We start from the raw sequence: 14,600 nt of genomic DNA, 5'->3' as shown, positions 1-14,600 counted from the left end.
TAGGACGTAAGAACTGTCTCTTGGCAGACCAGAAGGTCGACCTTTTCAGGTGTCAGACTCGCTGAAAGCATATCCTCTGTGACACTGTTCGATAGGAGCGGCCCCGTAAGTTTAACTGCAAGCACGAAAGGCTGTTGCATACATAGAGCCTACTCCAAGTACAGCTGAGCGTGCGACGTCAGCGATAACAGAAACCCCCAAAACCATGCTAGAACCCGCTTACCTTAAACCTTCTCACTGAAGACGGACACCATCAAAGCCACTTATGCCCAATGCGTCGCATCACAGCAGGCGAGTCTAGTATACAGGTGTCGTGTCTATCTCGTTGTGTATCATACCAAGTCGTCCAAAAGTCACACCGTTTGTCCTATGAATTTTTACATACAGCGGCAGCGCTCAACAGGCGCAGACGCACGCCGACAGCTTAGGTCGCTTTACACCTGTCCACGGAGAACACGGCGGGGTCGGGGTTGCCCCACCATAAGGGGAAGTCGACCGCCTTGCCGCTCGCGCCGAACACAGCAAAGGACTACAGGTCACACAAGCATAAGTGTGCGAAGACCAAGCGCGGCAGAGGCTCGAACGCACCAAGATGAATATGATGACCTGGCTGCCCCCGTCGAGCGCCGCGGACAAGAGGTAGTTGTACTTCTTGAACCACCCGGGGCGGTACTTGCGGAGCCACCACTGGCTCGCGAATCCGATCACGACACACGACCACCACTGGCCGTTGACGGAGTAGGGCAGGTACCCGACGTAGAGCGCGAGGATCGGCGTGTTGATGTAGCTCGCGAAGCGGTTGAGGAGCGTGCCCGGCTTCGTGTAGCGGTGGAGGAGCCAGAAGGGCACCGGGAAGAGCAGCCCGATGAAGATCGAGAACGCGAGCATGTCGTACCGCTTGTGCACCGCGAAGAGCTCCGTGCCGAGCGCGCCCAGGGCGACGGACGCAGAGTTGTACTGCTGGACGATCCAGCCGGACCACTGCGAGGGATGCGGATCAGCTGCTTGTCGACGATAGTAGGCGTACAGCACAAGAAGGCTCTACGCACAACACGGGTACCCGTCGGGTCCTTGAGCACCTCACGATTCGCGTCGACGATGGAGCGCATCACTGCGAAGACGTGAGCGAGTGGTTAGACGGGACACGAGAAACAGACGTACTCGTGTAGTTGAAGATCGAGCCAACGATCGAGCCCACCATCTGGGCAGCAAATGTCGCGCGGGGCGGAAGCTTCGTGTACTGACCCAGCTTGAGATCTACACCTCACCGTGTCAATCAAGGCCAGCGCCCAAGCACAGAAGGAACGGAGGCGCACCCTGCAGCATGTACAGCGTCTGGTAGGTGGTCGAGTTACCGTACAGGTTGACATACATGACGGCGATGGGCTTCCCAGGGTGCACGAACGCGGCCATAATCTGGATCGCATACTTGACCGAGATGCTGAAGCCTGTCGTGGCGGCAATGAATCCCAGAGCGATGGCGAGGAGGAAACTGATCGCAGTGAACAGGATGATGCTCCACCAAGGCAGCAGCGCGGAATCGGTCGTGTACTATATTCACATTGTGTGCGTCAGACGACCAAGGGAGAGAGGGACAGAGAATGGGACATACGCTGCAACCGATGCCGACGGCGAGGGAGATGACGAAGAGCGTCATGTACCACCAGGCGGGGACTTCCTTGTACTTCTGCATCTCCCGGTAGTGCGGGTCGTCGATCTCGATCGGCTCGCGCAAGCGGCGCAGGGTCGAGACGGCGTGCCTAGCAGCTGGACACACAACGGGACACAAGCGCCCACACCTCGTCAGCACCCTCTGCGATCACGCCATACACCCAACAAGGCTGCGCAATGAGACTCACCCTTCTTGAGGTCGGACCAATACCAGAGTATGACGTGGACGATGCACGCGCCGAACGAGAAGTTGTAGCACATTTGGCTGATCGCGTACGTCGTGGTGTAGTACGGCAGGCCGACCTCGTCGAGCGCGGTCTTGTTGAGCGAGTTGTCTGCATTGAGGATGAGGCTCTGGTCGTACGTCGTACCGTTCTCGAAGAAGAGCGAGGTCGACATCCATTCGAGGTCCCGCCCGCCGAAGACGTTGTTGTAGTAGCAGAGCGTCAGCACGAGGTAGCCGAGCGCCATGCCGAGGTACGAGTTGACCTCTGCGGCGCGAGACGTGAGTGGGCGTGGACGCGAACGATGGAGGAGAGGACTTACGGGTCTGGAGGGGCCACACCAGGGGCGAACCCTGTGTGATGAGCGTCCAGCTCGTGCTGAAGCTGAACAGCCCAATGCCTTCGTTGGAGGAGCCCGCGCCAAAGAGGTTGCGCACGAAGTCATGCCTGCCGTTGTCTGCCAGGCAGATGATGGAGATGGCCGTGAGCAGCGGGAAGGGGTACTGCGGTATCCTGGAAAGGGTATGAGCATCGGACGACGCCGCACGTGAAAGGAGAAGGGACGCACCATTCCCAGCAAAAGATAGCAACGAAGACGATCCAGAAGAACCTTCTCCGCTTCTGGTTGAGAGCGTCACCAAAGTGGAGGGACTGGAGCAGGTTGACGACGGAGATGTAGGTCGGGTAGAACGCGTACGTGGGGTACACAAGCAGCTCGCGGAGGACGCCCGCAATGCCGTACCCGATCATCTGGCTCGCGAAGATCTGGAAAATGGCGACGGCGGCGTTCAGGCGGATGTCGTAAAATAGGTCAAGCGCGGCAATGATCTCCATCGCTACGGCCACCGTAGACGCAGTCGACGCCATGATCACGATCGCGGTGTGCTCTGTGGACGCAGAAGATTAGCATTGAGATCGACTGCGGGGATATGACAGAAGATTATGGCTTACCCTTGATGTTGAACGGACCAGGGTTGAGGTAGCGCCAGTAGCCGTGCGAGGGTATAATGACGTGCATGGCCGTACCGAGGACATAAGCGATGATGAGACAGAAGAGCTGAGAGACGGAAGCGTTCTGTAAAGGGGGTGAGCATCTATAAGGATCAAGGAATAGAACGGCACGCACCTGTGGCTTGAACGTGTAGATGGTGGCAAGAACGGCACCGAAGGCACTGAGGCCAACACCGAGGAAGAGGGTCCGGAAGGTCCATGCGGGGAGTTCAGGATGATCCTCCGAACTCAGAATCTACGCCAACACATGCGATCGTGTGAGTCGATCTAGGTTTAGATACCAAGTGACACATGAGCATACCTCGATGGCGACATCCTCGGCCTTCTCAATGACCTTGACTTCCTCGTCGTCGTCGTAGGGAGCCTCGTTGACGTCGACCTTCTCGTGGTCAAAGTAGGCATCCTTCTTGGACGCCGAGTCGGGGGTTCGCGTCTTCTCTATGGAAGAAGAGGAGAGCTTGCGCTCAAGCTCGCCGGGGGCGTCGCTTATCAGTGTCGGGAGCATGATTGACAGACAGGCGCAGGGCCAACAGAGTCGACTCAGAGGTCGGGGGAACTCTAGGAAAGATGGCTAGCGGGACGGGGCGCATGGGGACGGTATTTATGCTCCCGAACGGACGTATGTGTAGCGGCAGGGAGTAGAATATTTGCTATCTGGCAGCGTACTATCTCTTGGGCGCACCTGAGCAGACGATGTTGACGCTCGCGTAGAGCGATCCCACCGGGCAGAGATAAGCTCCCAAATTGTCTTCCCATCGTTCCTGGTCATTTCGCTCATACTTATCGCCCAATCGCCTCATATCGTCCCCTACAAGGCCTCCAGGCGGGTTCTGCGGTATTTCGCTTGCAGAATTCGCGCAAGTCGCTGTCCGTCGTCGCGCGTGGTGGCGGTGCACACGGTAGGCGCGTCGCGGGGGCAATCTACGCGTATCGCTGCACATCCAAATTAGGAAGGTGTGTAGGAAACAAGAGCGCGGCATCATGGAGATCGAGATGGAGGTACGCGGCTCCTCTCTATCGCACTTCGTAACTGAACCACCTGCACCAGTGTTGAAGGAGCCAATGGCAAGGCACACGACAGCTCCCGGCAAGCATATTGCGTGAATAGGAAGGCTCGAAAGTTCGGGGGCCAACGCCACGGCGTCCGCAGAACTAGCCATAGAGCGGGCGGCGGGAGGAGCCTATCCTGTCCGGTTGCGCCCGCTGCGCTAGCCCGGTCCTGGTGGACGTACCTCATACCCTGTGGGCCTGTGCATGGAGGCGCGGGGCGCAATGTGCTGCGGCTCCGAGCTCGACCCGTCGCGCCGCCACCACGGATGAGTGGATCGCTATCGCAAGCGGGGAGGCGCGATCCGGCGGCGGGGCGATCGATCAGTTACATAATATCGTCTCGTCCATAATTCATGTTCTCTAAACACATACTGTATGTGCCTGGGCGTCAGCACACCTTGGCGAGATAAACACGCTCTTCCGCCTGGGCACTGGCCTGCGGGCCTTTGGCGAGCCTCTCTAGGTACTACCCTGTACCTGCTCGTGTGCGCAGAATTGACTGCAAATCCACACACACACACACACACACACACACACACACGGTCGGTCGCGGCGGACGTCTGTCTGTTTGAATGAAGGTGAGGAGACTACTTAATCAGTTGAGGGAAACCTTGCATTGCATGGTCTAGTGGTCAGTACAGGAGCATCGCTCACATGTATACACATAAGTAGCTACGAACATTCACTGGCCAATGTCCTGCAGTTTCTGATAGCAGTCTCTCTCCGTGGCTCGTCTCGGCATTGTCTGCGAGATGTCCTCCGCGTGAGTTCAGTGTCTTCCAAACGGTCGTATGGGCATATATAAGACAGCCTACGATATCGGACTTCCTCAGGGTTTGTGACACACCGGGCAGCGGCAGCGACACCAGATTCGGAGAGCGCCCCACCTGTTGTGCAAAATATACAGCATTGGCACCCGACAACCCTCGATGAGCACACGGCTTCGATAGCCAGCCAAAGTCTGAATTGCGCCTCGAACGCTTGAACGCCCATCCTCTTCTTTGACGGGGGTTTGCAGTCTTCTCCGCCAGGGTCTGGTACTCTGGTAGTCAATCCACTGCGCCGGACGTACCGGTGAGAACAAGAAAGCATTAATTTCCAAATCGTGTCGTCACAAGATCCTCCCCCTTAGATCGCACGCCCCACGCGCACCTCATACCTAGTACTGACCTACGCCACCTCTGCGTCTCTCTCATAGCCCTCGCCCTCCTTGCGATCCGCATCAAGCCGCGCGCGTACCTTCTCCACCTCACGCTGCCAGTTGGTGTGCACGCAAATCCATACACCGATTGTGCCGCAGTAGAAAAGGGACACGGTCAGCCCGACCCAGAGCCCATGCAGGCCCATGTCCCGCCAGAAGGTCAGCCAGAGGCCGAAGGGAATGCCTGGTGACGTGAGAGGTCAGTCATGAAGGGCCTCAGGGGGAGGCCAACGAAGAACTCACCAATCACGTAGTATGCGCTAAAAGTAGACGAGTTAGCATACCAAAGAAAGCATGTGGCAAGGTGCGTGCGTACCTTAGGTTCAGCAGTGCCCCGGTGAACTATCAAAAGCCGTGTCAGTTTGGGACACAAGGAATACGACGGCAGCAGCAGTCTCACCTGCTTTCCAATCGCACGGAGGATACCACCAGTCACGCCGCCGAGGCCATCAAACACCTGAAAGAGCGCGACGATGGGTAAGATGACGGCGACGAGGGAAACGACCTCTGCGTATGGTGAGTATCCGCTGGGATTATTGCAGCTTTCCGACATGACGTACCAGGGTCGTCGTTGAAGAGGTGCGCCCATGACTTGCGGAAGACCATGAACATCGTGCTGTGCCGTTGTGAGTACTGACCCTGACCATGTATCCTGCGGGACTCACCTCCAGACCAAACTGATGGCGAGCGACATCAGGATAGAGGCATTAGCCGCTACGCCCGCACGTTTCGCCTTTTGTTCTCCAAGCAAGTTGCCCACCCTGGAGTGTGCATGGCATGCGTGAGTGACCTCGCAAAAAGGTGTTGTAGCAGAGACAGAGCACGCACCGCACGGAGGTGGCTACGCTCAGAGCGAACGGCGCCTGGTAAGTCGTCGAGCACGAAACGAGGAGCACCGACTGCGTCGCGAGTGCGACGGGGCCGAGCCTGTCCGACAAATGCGCATCAGCATGAGTGGCTCTTCGAGATGAAACGGTAGGTCTGGTACGTACATACTAGCCGCAACTGGACAGGGACGTATCCTCTGTTAGCTTTGGGAGCGATGATGAGGCTGACGACCCACTCACGCCCGACGAGCTCCCAGGACCACCATTCCGACGCGGTCTGACCTGTAGAGTAAATTCATGCTCAGTCAGTCGCTACCTCGTTGAAAGTGGCACGAAGACAAATGAGGAAAGAGGGATGGCTGGAATGCCGCAAGCCGATCAAGCGACACACAACAGATAAGGTAAGACCGGTGCGGGGTAAGTTGAACACAGAAGGGAGGGCAGAAGTAATATCAAGGAGTGAATGAATAGGAGATAACGCACCAACGCCCGCGAGCCCAAGATGGACGAGCACACCGAGACTCGTGAAGCACCGGCGGCTCAGGGGGTGCCATGCCGTGCGAGGAACAAAGAAGATGCCGTACACGATTGACGCTAGCGAAATGAGGTTGAACGAGACAGCCGTCGCGATCGGTGCACCGATGAACCCCAGTCGCACCGGCTCTGGACCCCATACTGTTCTCCAGGTCAGTGAAGCGCTGAGAGGATAGCAGGTAAATTACATACCAAGCACGTAGTTGAGCACTGCGTTGATTGGCGCGATGACCATGATAATCCGAGTAGGCACTGTGAACAGGCCTGTGCGAGAGTAAAATCAGCGTTTCTGGGGGGCGCTTCATGGCTAATGCGAGATGAGCGCTATCGAGGGACGTAACTTACCTTGGGACTGGAAATACCGCCTATAGATAGCGGGCGTGTCAAGAGCCGAGGACAGCACATGCGCGGGGCAGGGACGTACCGAGAGATAGAATTGAAGGCGTACGCGGGGAGCCCAACGACAGAGCACTTGAGATACGTCGCGGCTAGGCGAGCTACCTCGGGCTCTTGTTTGAGGAAGAGCAGGATGCTCTCGGAGCTAAACCAGATCAGGATGATAGGCTACCGAGATGGGTTTTAGGTTAGCGTTGGGAAATAGTGGCTTCGAGGAGTCATGACGTACCACTAGGACAGCGGCCATGACGACAGCTGGGACCAGGATCAGAAGAAGGAACGCCAGAGAAGCAGAGTGTACGACGAAGACGCACCCATGCGCTGTGCCCAGAGGCCTACGAGCTGTGGCTGGGACGAGGTCCACGCGCCGGGGAGCATCGTGTCCAAGGTGCTAGTAAAGCCCTGGATGATGCTGAACCCCGTCACGCTGGCAGTCATGGATCCCAGCGTCGACGCGGCGAGTGCGGTAGTGGATAAGTGTCCTATGGACACGACGGACGCAATGACGAGAGAATACTCGAGAACGTGTGTCCTGACCAAAACGCGTCAGCGAGGACGGTCCGTACGAGACTGCTACCACTCACCCAAAGACGGGCAACGTGTATTTTGCCAAGATTCTGACTTCTTCCTTCAACATCGTCGAGTAGCTTTCCGCGTCTGCGGGGTCTGCTCTGTCAACATCTTCCTCGATACGAGGTACGAGGGGTGCGAGCAGAGGTGTGTTCTCAGAGGCATCACTGGAGTTCGCTGGCCCCGACCGGTAGCCCGACTTGTCAGGTAGCGGGCCCACAGTAGGCTTGAAGGAGGAGATATAGGAGGTCGGGAAGCTCATCCGTCTTCCAGCTTGTTCCGCGGGCATCGCAGGGTTTCGATGTCGTTCAGGTGAGGCTTCGCTCTCTTCGATTGCGCTATCTTCGTCCACGGGGTTCTCGTCGCGTGCGTTGGTCGCATTCTCTGGGCTCATGTTGTGGGCGGCGGCGTAGCGGGAGAGGAGGGCGTAGTCGGAGGGAAGCGAGGAGGGCGTGGAGTAGTGCGCGTACGTCTGCGACATAATGGCCGTGTCTGACGCGAGTACCGCGGTCACGAATGGAATGCGCAGGAAATCAGAGGTCGTCTGAGTTCTTCACGGGCCCGACTGGCGGCGTCTTGCAGGCGCCCAGAGTGGCGATCTTCCTTCAGAAACACGCATAGACGCCCACCCACGTTCCGATGTCCGTCCGATCCGGAGGAGCAGGCGCCCGCCGTTGACGCTGCCAGCAACTCGCTCTCACCCTCTCGTCTTTCATTTTCATTTTCTGCAAAGTCCACGCGGTCTGATGGCAGACGCGGACACCCATCTCGACGCGCCGCCGCTGAAGCCGCCGCTCGCCAACACTTCGGCCCCGCGCGACAGGGAGCCTCCAGAGGCCGACCTCGCAAAGCTGCGCAAATGGCAGGAAGACAGGATTGCGCGGAAGCTCCGCGGCGAGTACGAGTCCGCGGTGTTGCACCTTGCGGAGATGGTATGTCATATAGACCTCATCTTCATACGTATGGGTTGACAATGTCGCCCAGGTCAATAACAACTTGAGCACGCCTCTCCGTCTCGCTTCAATTCGCGTCGAGGGCGCAGCCAGGACGAGGCAATCCTTCCTCTCTGCTCTAGTTACGCCGTTCCTGCCTCTGCCTGTTTCACCATCGTTCTCCGCGTCTTCCGTCGATACTCAGAGCACGCTTGAGGATGTCTTGCACAAAGCAAGGCACGTCGGCTCGCTCCTGCAAGAGACGGACATCTTCCAGACCGTGGAGGCGCGCCTCGAGGGCAGCAGGGATTTCCTCGCGCGCCCGGGCGACGTCGACCTTGTCTTCCGTACGCGCGAACGCGGTAGATTCTACCTGAACACCAGTACGCAGGTTGGCAACAACGAGGGTGGTGCGGTGCGTAGCCAAGCAGACACAGTCTTGGCAAGCGAACTGACGTTGCATCGGGCGTAGAGCGCGACGTGCCGCATGCGCAACGCGTTCGGCGGCGCGGAGCTCTTCCAGGCCAACCTCTCGTTTGCGACCACCACCCGCGTCGCGTTCTCCGCTTCCCTCTCTGCGCCGCTCCTTCCCTACCTCCCGTATGCTTCTTCGGTCTCTCCAAATCCCGACCTGAACACACGTGGGGAGATTTCGGTCTTTGGGCACGAGCGGGACAATACGAGCTTCGCGAGCTCGTTTGAAGGCGTCCGGGGCCTGCGGGCTGCTGTCAGGGTGAGCTAGGTTAGCTTGTTCTGCTGCACATTGGGGCGGGCTGTCTCACAGGAGGTGTTCGTCGCGCACTTGCATGGTAGACAGGCACATTACGGAAAGGGACACATGAGTTTGCGTATGAGGGCGTGCTACGGCACATAGGCAACCTCGCGCCGACAGCGTCGATCAGGTACGTCTTGTCTATCCACATCTGCTTTGCAAGGGAGCTTAAATCGTCGGGAACAGCATACGCGAGGCAGCGGGACCGTCAATGAAGTCTGCCCTATCGCATACCTACATGCGCGACACCCGGGACGACGCGCTGCTTGGTACGCGGGGGTCCTACGTCAAGGTCTCGCACGAGCTCGCGGGGCTCGGCGGCGACGCGAGCTTCTACAAGACAGAGGGCGCGACGCAACTCGCACGAAGACTCGTACCCGGTGTGGTGAGTCGAGTTTCAGTGCGAATTCCTTCGTGGCGCTGACTGCTGGCTAGACTCTGTCTGTGGCGGCAAGGAGTGGGTTCCTCTGGGGCTTGGACGGGCGGAAGGTGCCGCTCTCGGATAGGTTCCAGCTGGGTGGGCCGATGAGCGTGCGGATGTTCCGCGCGAACGGGCTGGGCCCGCAGGATGGACGTATGTTGCAGTTATCCCTGCGCCTTCAATGTTTTTGAGCTCACGGGTGCATGTCAGCCGACTCACTTGGAGGGGATCTGTACTGGGCAGCGGGTCTGAGCGTCATTAGTGACATTCCGAAGAAGCCGCAATGGCCTGTCAAGCTCCACGGCTTCGTGAACCTTGGTCGGTTAGATTCCATTGACAAAGGTACGTCTTCCTCAGACGCTCGTGTGCCCCGCTCGCCTAACGCACGAATCGCAGCCCAAAGCCTCATCGACAACGTGCGCGAGAGCATCAGCAAGCCGTCAGTCGGCGCAGGTGTCGGACTCGTTTACAAACTCGATGCGGTGCGGGTAGAGGTCAACTTCGGGGTGCCGCTGGTGGCGAGCAAGAGCGACGGTGTAAGGAAGGGGATACAAGTGGGCATCGGGCTGGACTTTTTGTAGGGCGCGATACTTTACATATGCGACATATAAGACTTCACCACTTTCTCGACTGATGTCTGGGTGGTGTCACAGTTGAACGGCATGAAGAGGATGCTCGATCACCAAGTAGGCACTGGTCCGGCGTGAATGACTGGAGTTTCCAGAAGCGGGGATGGTACCGATCGAATCTGGCGGTGAACCTGATCGGGACCGGAGCGCCTACGTACACAGTGCCGGTTCGTGCGCCGGTGGCTCATCTCAGCCTTCGAATTCCTCCTCCGCCGCTACAACCTGAGCGCTGTACATATTGTGTCTGACTGAACAAGCCATCGACTGCTGCTGCGACTGTCACTCACTACTCTGGCCGTGAAGGGGACGCAGCAGTCCGCAGACTTGGAGCATGTCGCTCATCAGCGACCCAGAGTGCGTCCACCCTTTGTTTCCGCGAACGGCTGCGTATTCACAGTGTCATCGCACAGCTATCTCATACACTCACTGCGTCTGAACTATCTGCGCAATGTCGACGACCCCTACGGTCCCCGCCTCGTCTCGCTCGATCACTCCTACGACACGAACCCCTACATCTTCGCCGCGGGCCTCACTGACGTCGAGAAATGGCCAGAGCTCGCCATGCCCTCCAGCCCTCCCCCGAGCGACGACGAAGGCACCTCCCGGCCCGGCGGCCGCGGGCTCGGCGCGACGGGCTTGAAGTACACCACGACGATCATGGGCCCGAGCAGGGTAGGCGCGATGGGCCTGCGGGTGACTGGGAAGCGTTCGTCGGTCGGGAAGAGTTCGTATAGGTTCTCGATACGCTCGGCGACGGAGGTGGGCCCGAGCGTGCCGCCTGGCGAGAAGAACGCGATGGAGGCGCAGGAGGCGTCCCCGACGAAGGGCGGCGCGGAGGCGTTGGACGGCGCTGTGAATGGTGGGTCTGTGCCTACCTCGGACGCGACTGCTGGAGCAGAGGACCAGAAGGAGCCTCATAAGAACTTATCACCCGAGTTTCATCCTCGGTTCAAGGGCGCGGCCGAGATGGAGGCGAGACGGAAGCTGAGGATGCTCGCGAGGGCGCAGCCACCGCCTGCGGCGATCCGGCCACCCCCGCCAAACCACTATCTCAACCCGGAGCTGTCGTCGTCTGAGTCCGAGTCTGAGGAGGATGTGGACGAGGACATACCGGAAGATGAGGATGAGGACGAGTTTGACATGGTGCCGGAGGTGGACGATGCGATCGACATGGATGGCGATGACTTCGACCCGTAAGTCCCATATTCTTCCTAGCGCACATACACGTTGCTAACCCATCGCGCAGTGACTTTACAGCCAGCCGCGGCCTCAGCGGAGACCTCGACATGCACACCGACAGCGACGGCGTCTCCATCATGTCTGGCACCAACTCCGTCATGTCCACCTCCGAAGCGTCCTCCATGGTGGGCTCCTCCTTCCCTCAAGGCAGCAGCACGCGTACGCGTAGCCGACTCAGCCCCGTGCGGGAGGGCCGGCACAGCGAGGAGACCTCCGTGGAGGCGCTGCCCGAGCGGCCGGAGGAGTCCGCGCCCATCGAGCTCGGCTTCGACATGGTCATTCCCGCACCCAAGGCAGACAAGGCGAAGCCGCCAGACCTACTCTCCCCGCCTGCGAAGCGTACGTCGATCGCGGGCTCGGGCCCCTCGAGCGCGACGAGCGAGAACCCCTTTGCGCGCCGCCCCGTCCCCCCCGTGCGCCCAGGCAAGTCTTCGCTGAGCGCGATGCTCGCGAATACGTCGAGCTCTTCGTCGACGAATCCGTTCACGGAGCTCTACAGCGCAATCGCCGCGCGCTCGGACTCTGATACAATGGTGGTGAATGTGTACTTCCCGCATGTGCGCGACCCGGCAGGCAAGCCGCTGAAGGTGAAGGTGCGGAAGGATGCGACGGTGGAGGAGGTGCTGGGCTTCGCGTTGTGGAGCTATTGGGAGGAAGGATGGCAACCCAAGATCGACGAGGGGCTGCAAGGAGAGGAAGATCCCAAGTGGGAGAGTAGGTGTTCGGCGGTGGGATGGATTCTGAGGATCGCGGAGGATGATGGAGAGGTGGACGAGGACTTCCCTCGTATGTCTTTGTATTCTGTAGCGGACATGTATGGCTCATCGTTGACTCTGTCCGTACAGCACCGGATCGCACTGGTAGGATATCGAAGTTCAACTTCGATGCGTACGCTGTCCTGGAAGCGACTGCAGCACAAGGTCGGTGTCCCCTACTCTATCACCTCCCTGATCTTCTGCTCACCCTTGCGGGATCCTGCAGTGCAACAGAACAAGGTGCTCGAGTCCAAGATCCAGCGGCGCGCATCTCGCATTGTCATTAAAAAGAAGAAATCCGTGGGCCTGCTCAACAACATTGGCGCAGCGAATGCCCTGGCATTACCAACAGAGACGCTGCTTGGGACTAGCGCGGGCCTGAGCTCACTTGCTTCCTCACTGGGGATGTTCTCCAGTTCGCTTGGCCCTTCGACGAGCCACGGCCCGCCGCAATTCTTGCGTATCAGAATCTCGGACACAGCCGACGCCGGGCACGTCTCGACAACCATCCAAGCGTGCGTATACTTCCATCTCTCACGCGCACATGCCAACAACTGACATGCCACGCAGGTCTGGGGGGATGTACATGGCGGAGGTGCTCGAGGCGGTGTGCCAGAAACGCAAGCTGAGCAACCCGAAGGATTACGCGCTCGTGCTCGACCATGGCGCGATGAAAGTGTACATCCCGCTCGACCGCACGGTGAAGAGTCTGCAGGGCAAGCGCGACCTCATCCTCATGAAGCGGAGCATGCTCCAGAACTATGGCGTCGAGATGAGCACCGGCACGGGGCGGACGACGGATCCCAATGGTGCGTGTTTTTTTCGATTCGGAGAGAGCTGTGAGGCTGATTGGTGGTGGTGGTGGTAGCGTCTATACTCAAACGGCAGTCGGAAGTCATCGATACCACGCCGTTCAACTCGATATTCGACCCGACCAATGCGTACAAGGTACAGTAGCACTGGATTTCATAGCCGGAGCAGCTCGCTGAATTACTCTCACCAGAAATATACCGTGTACCGCAAGCTCCCTATGCTAGTCACGCGCAGTGCACGGTTGCTCGCTATAGATGGCGGCTATCTTCACGTACGAAATTGTGTTGATATTCGCCATGTACTTCTTACTCATGGCATCCTTCGTAGATTATACCCATGTCGAACAAGGCGAAGCACGTCTTCGAGAGCGGCAAGACATCCTCCTACCACCTCAAGAGCGTCGTTGCATGTCAACAGTCGAGTAAGAATAGCTCCACGTTCAAACTGGTCGTCCGGGGCAACGCTGAGAGGAATAAACGCTACGACTTCGAGGCGGAGAGCGCCAAGCTGGCTGGTAGGTGCACTCCTGCTGTAACGTCAATATCCCCTCTGAGTCAATTGACAGCCGATATTGTACAAACAATACGGTCATTGAAGGTGGCGATGGAGAGGCCTGGGACTATCAAACAGTCGCGCAGAAGTAGGCATGTTGGATAGCTGGGCGCTGGAGGTGGACCATTGTACTATACCGCATGTTGGATACCAAGGCATTGTACATCAGCAGCATTCTCCAGTATATACCAGGCAGATTACGACCATGATCCCCTTTTTTGCATAATAGCAGCACGGCTATCTCAAATTCAGGCTCAGAGGCGGGAGTGTGCAAGGATACCAAATTAGCGCGACCGCAGAGCAATAACTACAAAAAGACTTAGCGAACGGTCAAGATGGGTCCTGTCGCTGCATGACTCACTTTACAAGTATGTGTACCCATCCATTCGGTTTATCGTGCCCTGCAAACGATCTCTCCGCCAAGCTGCAGCTGCATGGCCTCCCTCGCCTCGACCCATTCGTACTCTGGGTTTCTCGTCCGAATGACAGCCACCTCGCCCATCCTCAGCGGCTTGACGTTCTGTGCCCTCCGTCCTGAACATATCCTTCGTACCTCCGACGCATCCAGGGAGATGCCCTTACTGGGCTTGCTGACGAGCTCCATGTTCGTGAGGACTGGCGCGTCATCGCGGTACTTGAGCTCGACCCAAATCCGCCGCTGAGCATCGCCCACCTCGCGGAAGGCTTCAGGTGAGGGCTCAGAAATTGTGCCGCGAGTGATGGAGGTGATGAAGCCAGAGCGGAGGAGGATGGAGAGGATGCCGAGGTTCTGACGGGTGTGGTCGACGGCGACGCGGGCGTGCCTTGCGCGGAAGGCGTTTTGGACGCTCGAGCAGAGGTAGTGGGGCAGGACCATCCTTGTGACCTTTACTACAGTCAGTCGGAGCTGATCAGGGAGCAGGCGCAGGGAACGTACCGGCCTTGCACACGTCCAGCGAAGAAAGGCAAGAGCAGAGACCGGGTGTGACAACCAGCGCGCGTGACACGCTCTTCTACGTGCGTG

The 14,600-nt window shown here is 58.3% G+C and overlaps 6 protein-coding genes across 6 annotated transcripts; 2 read left to right on the top strand and 4 right to left on the bottom strand.

Annotated features, from left to right (window-relative positions):
* Positions 1-217: 217 nt before the first annotated feature.
* On the bottom strand, positions 218-3,491 carry C8Q71DRAFT_309339 (OPT oligopeptide transporter). Its single transcript, XM_047917711.1, has 12 exons — positions 3,208-3,491; positions 3,022-3,141; positions 2,847-2,970; positions 2,464-2,782; positions 2,218-2,408; positions 1,860-2,162; positions 1,613-1,767; positions 1,317-1,551; positions 1,162-1,257; positions 1,050-1,111; positions 589-981; positions 218-529 (listed from the first exon to the last, which is right to left on the bottom strand). Exons 1-12 carry the CDS (start codon positions 3,409-3,411, stop codon positions 425-427), a joined length of 2,307 nt encoding a protein of 768 aa, XP_047774359.1. The 5' UTR covers positions 3,412-3,491; the 3' UTR covers positions 218-424.
* C8Q71DRAFT_309305 (uncharacterized protein) lies at positions 3,492-4,382 on the bottom strand. The gene has a single exon (XM_047917710.1). The coding sequence runs from the start codon at positions 4,064-4,066 to the stop codon at positions 3,572-3,574; it is 495 nt and encodes a 164-aa protein (XP_047774358.1). The 5' UTR covers positions 4,067-4,382; the 3' UTR covers positions 3,492-3,571.
* Positions 4,383-5,009: 627 nt separating this feature from the next.
* C8Q71DRAFT_783178 (MATE efflux family protein) lies at positions 5,010-8,054 on the bottom strand. Its single transcript, XM_047924963.1, has 16 exons — positions 7,499-8,054; positions 7,229-7,446; positions 7,144-7,169; positions 6,943-7,082; positions 6,864-6,883; positions 6,711-6,782; positions 6,468-6,659; positions 6,225-6,266; positions 6,150-6,162; positions 5,986-6,084; positions 5,823-5,918; positions 5,718-5,773; positions 5,558-5,664; positions 5,474-5,499; positions 5,401-5,417; positions 5,010-5,341 (listed from the first exon to the last, which is right to left on the bottom strand). The coding sequence occupies exons 1-16, from the start codon at positions 7,963-7,965 to the stop codon at positions 5,127-5,129; spliced, it is 1,806 nt and encodes a 601-aa protein (XP_047774357.1). The 5' UTR covers positions 7,966-8,054; the 3' UTR covers positions 5,010-5,126.
* Positions 8,055-8,168: 114 nt separating this feature from the next.
* Positions 8,169-10,243, top strand: C8Q71DRAFT_783176 (surface antigen-domain-containing protein). Its single transcript, XM_047924962.1, has 8 exons — positions 8,169-8,416; positions 8,469-8,831; positions 8,889-9,149; positions 9,230-9,318; positions 9,375-9,573; positions 9,624-9,762; positions 9,820-9,951; positions 10,006-10,243. The coding sequence occupies exons 1-8, from the start codon at positions 8,231-8,233 to the stop codon at positions 10,188-10,190; spliced, it is 1,554 nt and encodes a 517-aa protein (XP_047774356.1). The 5' UTR covers positions 8,169-8,230; the 3' UTR covers positions 10,191-10,243.
* A 168-nt stretch (positions 10,244-10,411) lies between these two features.
* Positions 10,412-13,845, top strand: C8Q71DRAFT_309206 (stress-activated map kinase interacting protein 1-domain-containing protein). Its single transcript, XM_047917708.1, has 10 exons — positions 10,412-10,592; positions 10,649-11,431; positions 11,485-12,263; positions 12,323-12,397; positions 12,459-12,747; positions 12,803-13,041; positions 13,101-13,180; positions 13,236-13,316; positions 13,373-13,559; positions 13,611-13,845. Exons 1-10 carry the CDS (start codon positions 10,570-10,572, stop codon positions 13,700-13,702), a joined length of 2,628 nt encoding a protein of 875 aa, XP_047774355.1. The 5' UTR covers positions 10,412-10,569; the 3' UTR covers positions 13,703-13,845.
* On the bottom strand, positions 13,819-14,551 carry C8Q71DRAFT_309215 (ribosomal protein S8). The gene is made up of 3 exons (XM_047917709.1): positions 14,514-14,551; positions 13,959-14,454; positions 13,819-13,904 (listed from the first exon to the last, which is right to left on the bottom strand). Exon 2 carries the CDS (start codon positions 14,451-14,453, stop codon positions 13,989-13,991), a length of 465 nt encoding a protein of 154 aa, XP_047774354.1. The 5' UTR covers position 14,454; positions 14,514-14,551; the 3' UTR covers positions 13,819-13,904; positions 13,959-13,988.
* Between the last annotated feature and the right edge of the window lie 49 nt (positions 14,552-14,600).

This window comes from Rhodofomes roseus, assembly GCF_022264815.1.
Source record: "Rhodofomes roseus strain CIRM-BRFM 1785 chromosome Unknown C8Q71scaffold_27, whole genome shotgun sequence".
Taxonomy (NCBI): Eukaryota; Fungi; Basidiomycota; class Agaricomycetes; order Polyporales; family Fomitopsidaceae; genus Rhodofomes; species Rhodofomes roseus.
Note: the sequence above shows the minus strand (reverse complement) of the source record. Positions and strands in the feature narration are given on the sequence as shown.

Bases quoted from the DNA above. Each gene is read 5' to 3' on its own strand.
- C8Q71DRAFT_309305 (XM_047917710.1), bottom strand. From the start codon at position 4,066: ATGGCTAGTTCTGCGGACGCCGTGGCGTTGGCCCCCGAACTTTCGAGC.
- C8Q71DRAFT_783178 (XM_047924963.1), bottom strand. From the start codon at position 7,965: ATGTCGCAGACGTACGCGCACTACTCCACGCCCTCCTCGCTTCCCTCC. The intron at 7,447-7,498 runs GTGAGTGGTAGC...CGTTTTGGTCAG, and splicing joins TACACGTTGCCCGTCTTTGG to GACACACGTTCTCGAGTATT. The intron at 7,083-7,143 runs GTACGTCATGAC...CCATCTCGGTAG, and splicing joins TCATGGCCGCTGTCCTAGTG to CCTATCATCCTGATCTGGTT.
- C8Q71DRAFT_783176 (XM_047924962.1), top strand. From the start codon at position 8,231: ATGGCAGACGCGGACACCCATCTCGACGCGCCGCCGCTGAAGCCGCCG. The intron at 9,319-9,374 runs GTACGTCTTGTC...CGTCGGGAACAG, and splicing joins GCGCCGACAGCGTCGATCAG to CATACGCGAGGCAGCGGGAC. The intron at 9,574-9,623 runs GTGAGTCGAGTT...ACTGCTGGCTAG, and splicing joins GAAGACTCGTACCCGGTGTG to ACTCTGTCTGTGGCGGCAAG.
- C8Q71DRAFT_309339 (XM_047917711.1), bottom strand. From the start codon at position 3,411: ATGCTCCCGACACTGATAAGCGACGCCCCCGGCGAGCTTGAGCGCAAG. The intron at 1,768-1,859 runs GTGAGTCTCATT...TTGTGTGTCCAG, and splicing joins TTGGTCCGACCTCAAGAAGG to CTGCTAGGCACGCCGTCTCG. The intron at 1,552-1,612 runs GTATGTCCCATT...ATGTGAATATAG, and splicing joins CCGTCGGCATCGGTTGCAGC to TACACGACCGATTCCGCGCT.
- C8Q71DRAFT_309206 (XM_047917708.1), top strand. From the start codon at position 10,570: ATGTCGCTCATCAGCGACCCAGA. The intron at 13,181-13,235 runs GTACAGTAGCAC...TACTCTCACCAG, and splicing joins ACCCGACCAATGCGTACAAG to AAATATACCGTGTACCGCAA. The intron at 13,317-13,372 runs GTACGAAATTGT...CATCCTTCGTAG, and splicing joins TAGATGGCGGCTATCTTCAC to ATTATACCCATGTCGAACAA.
- C8Q71DRAFT_309215 (XM_047917709.1), bottom strand. From the start codon at position 14,453: ATGGTCCTGCCCCACTACCTCTGCTCGAGCGTCCAAAACGCCTTCCGC.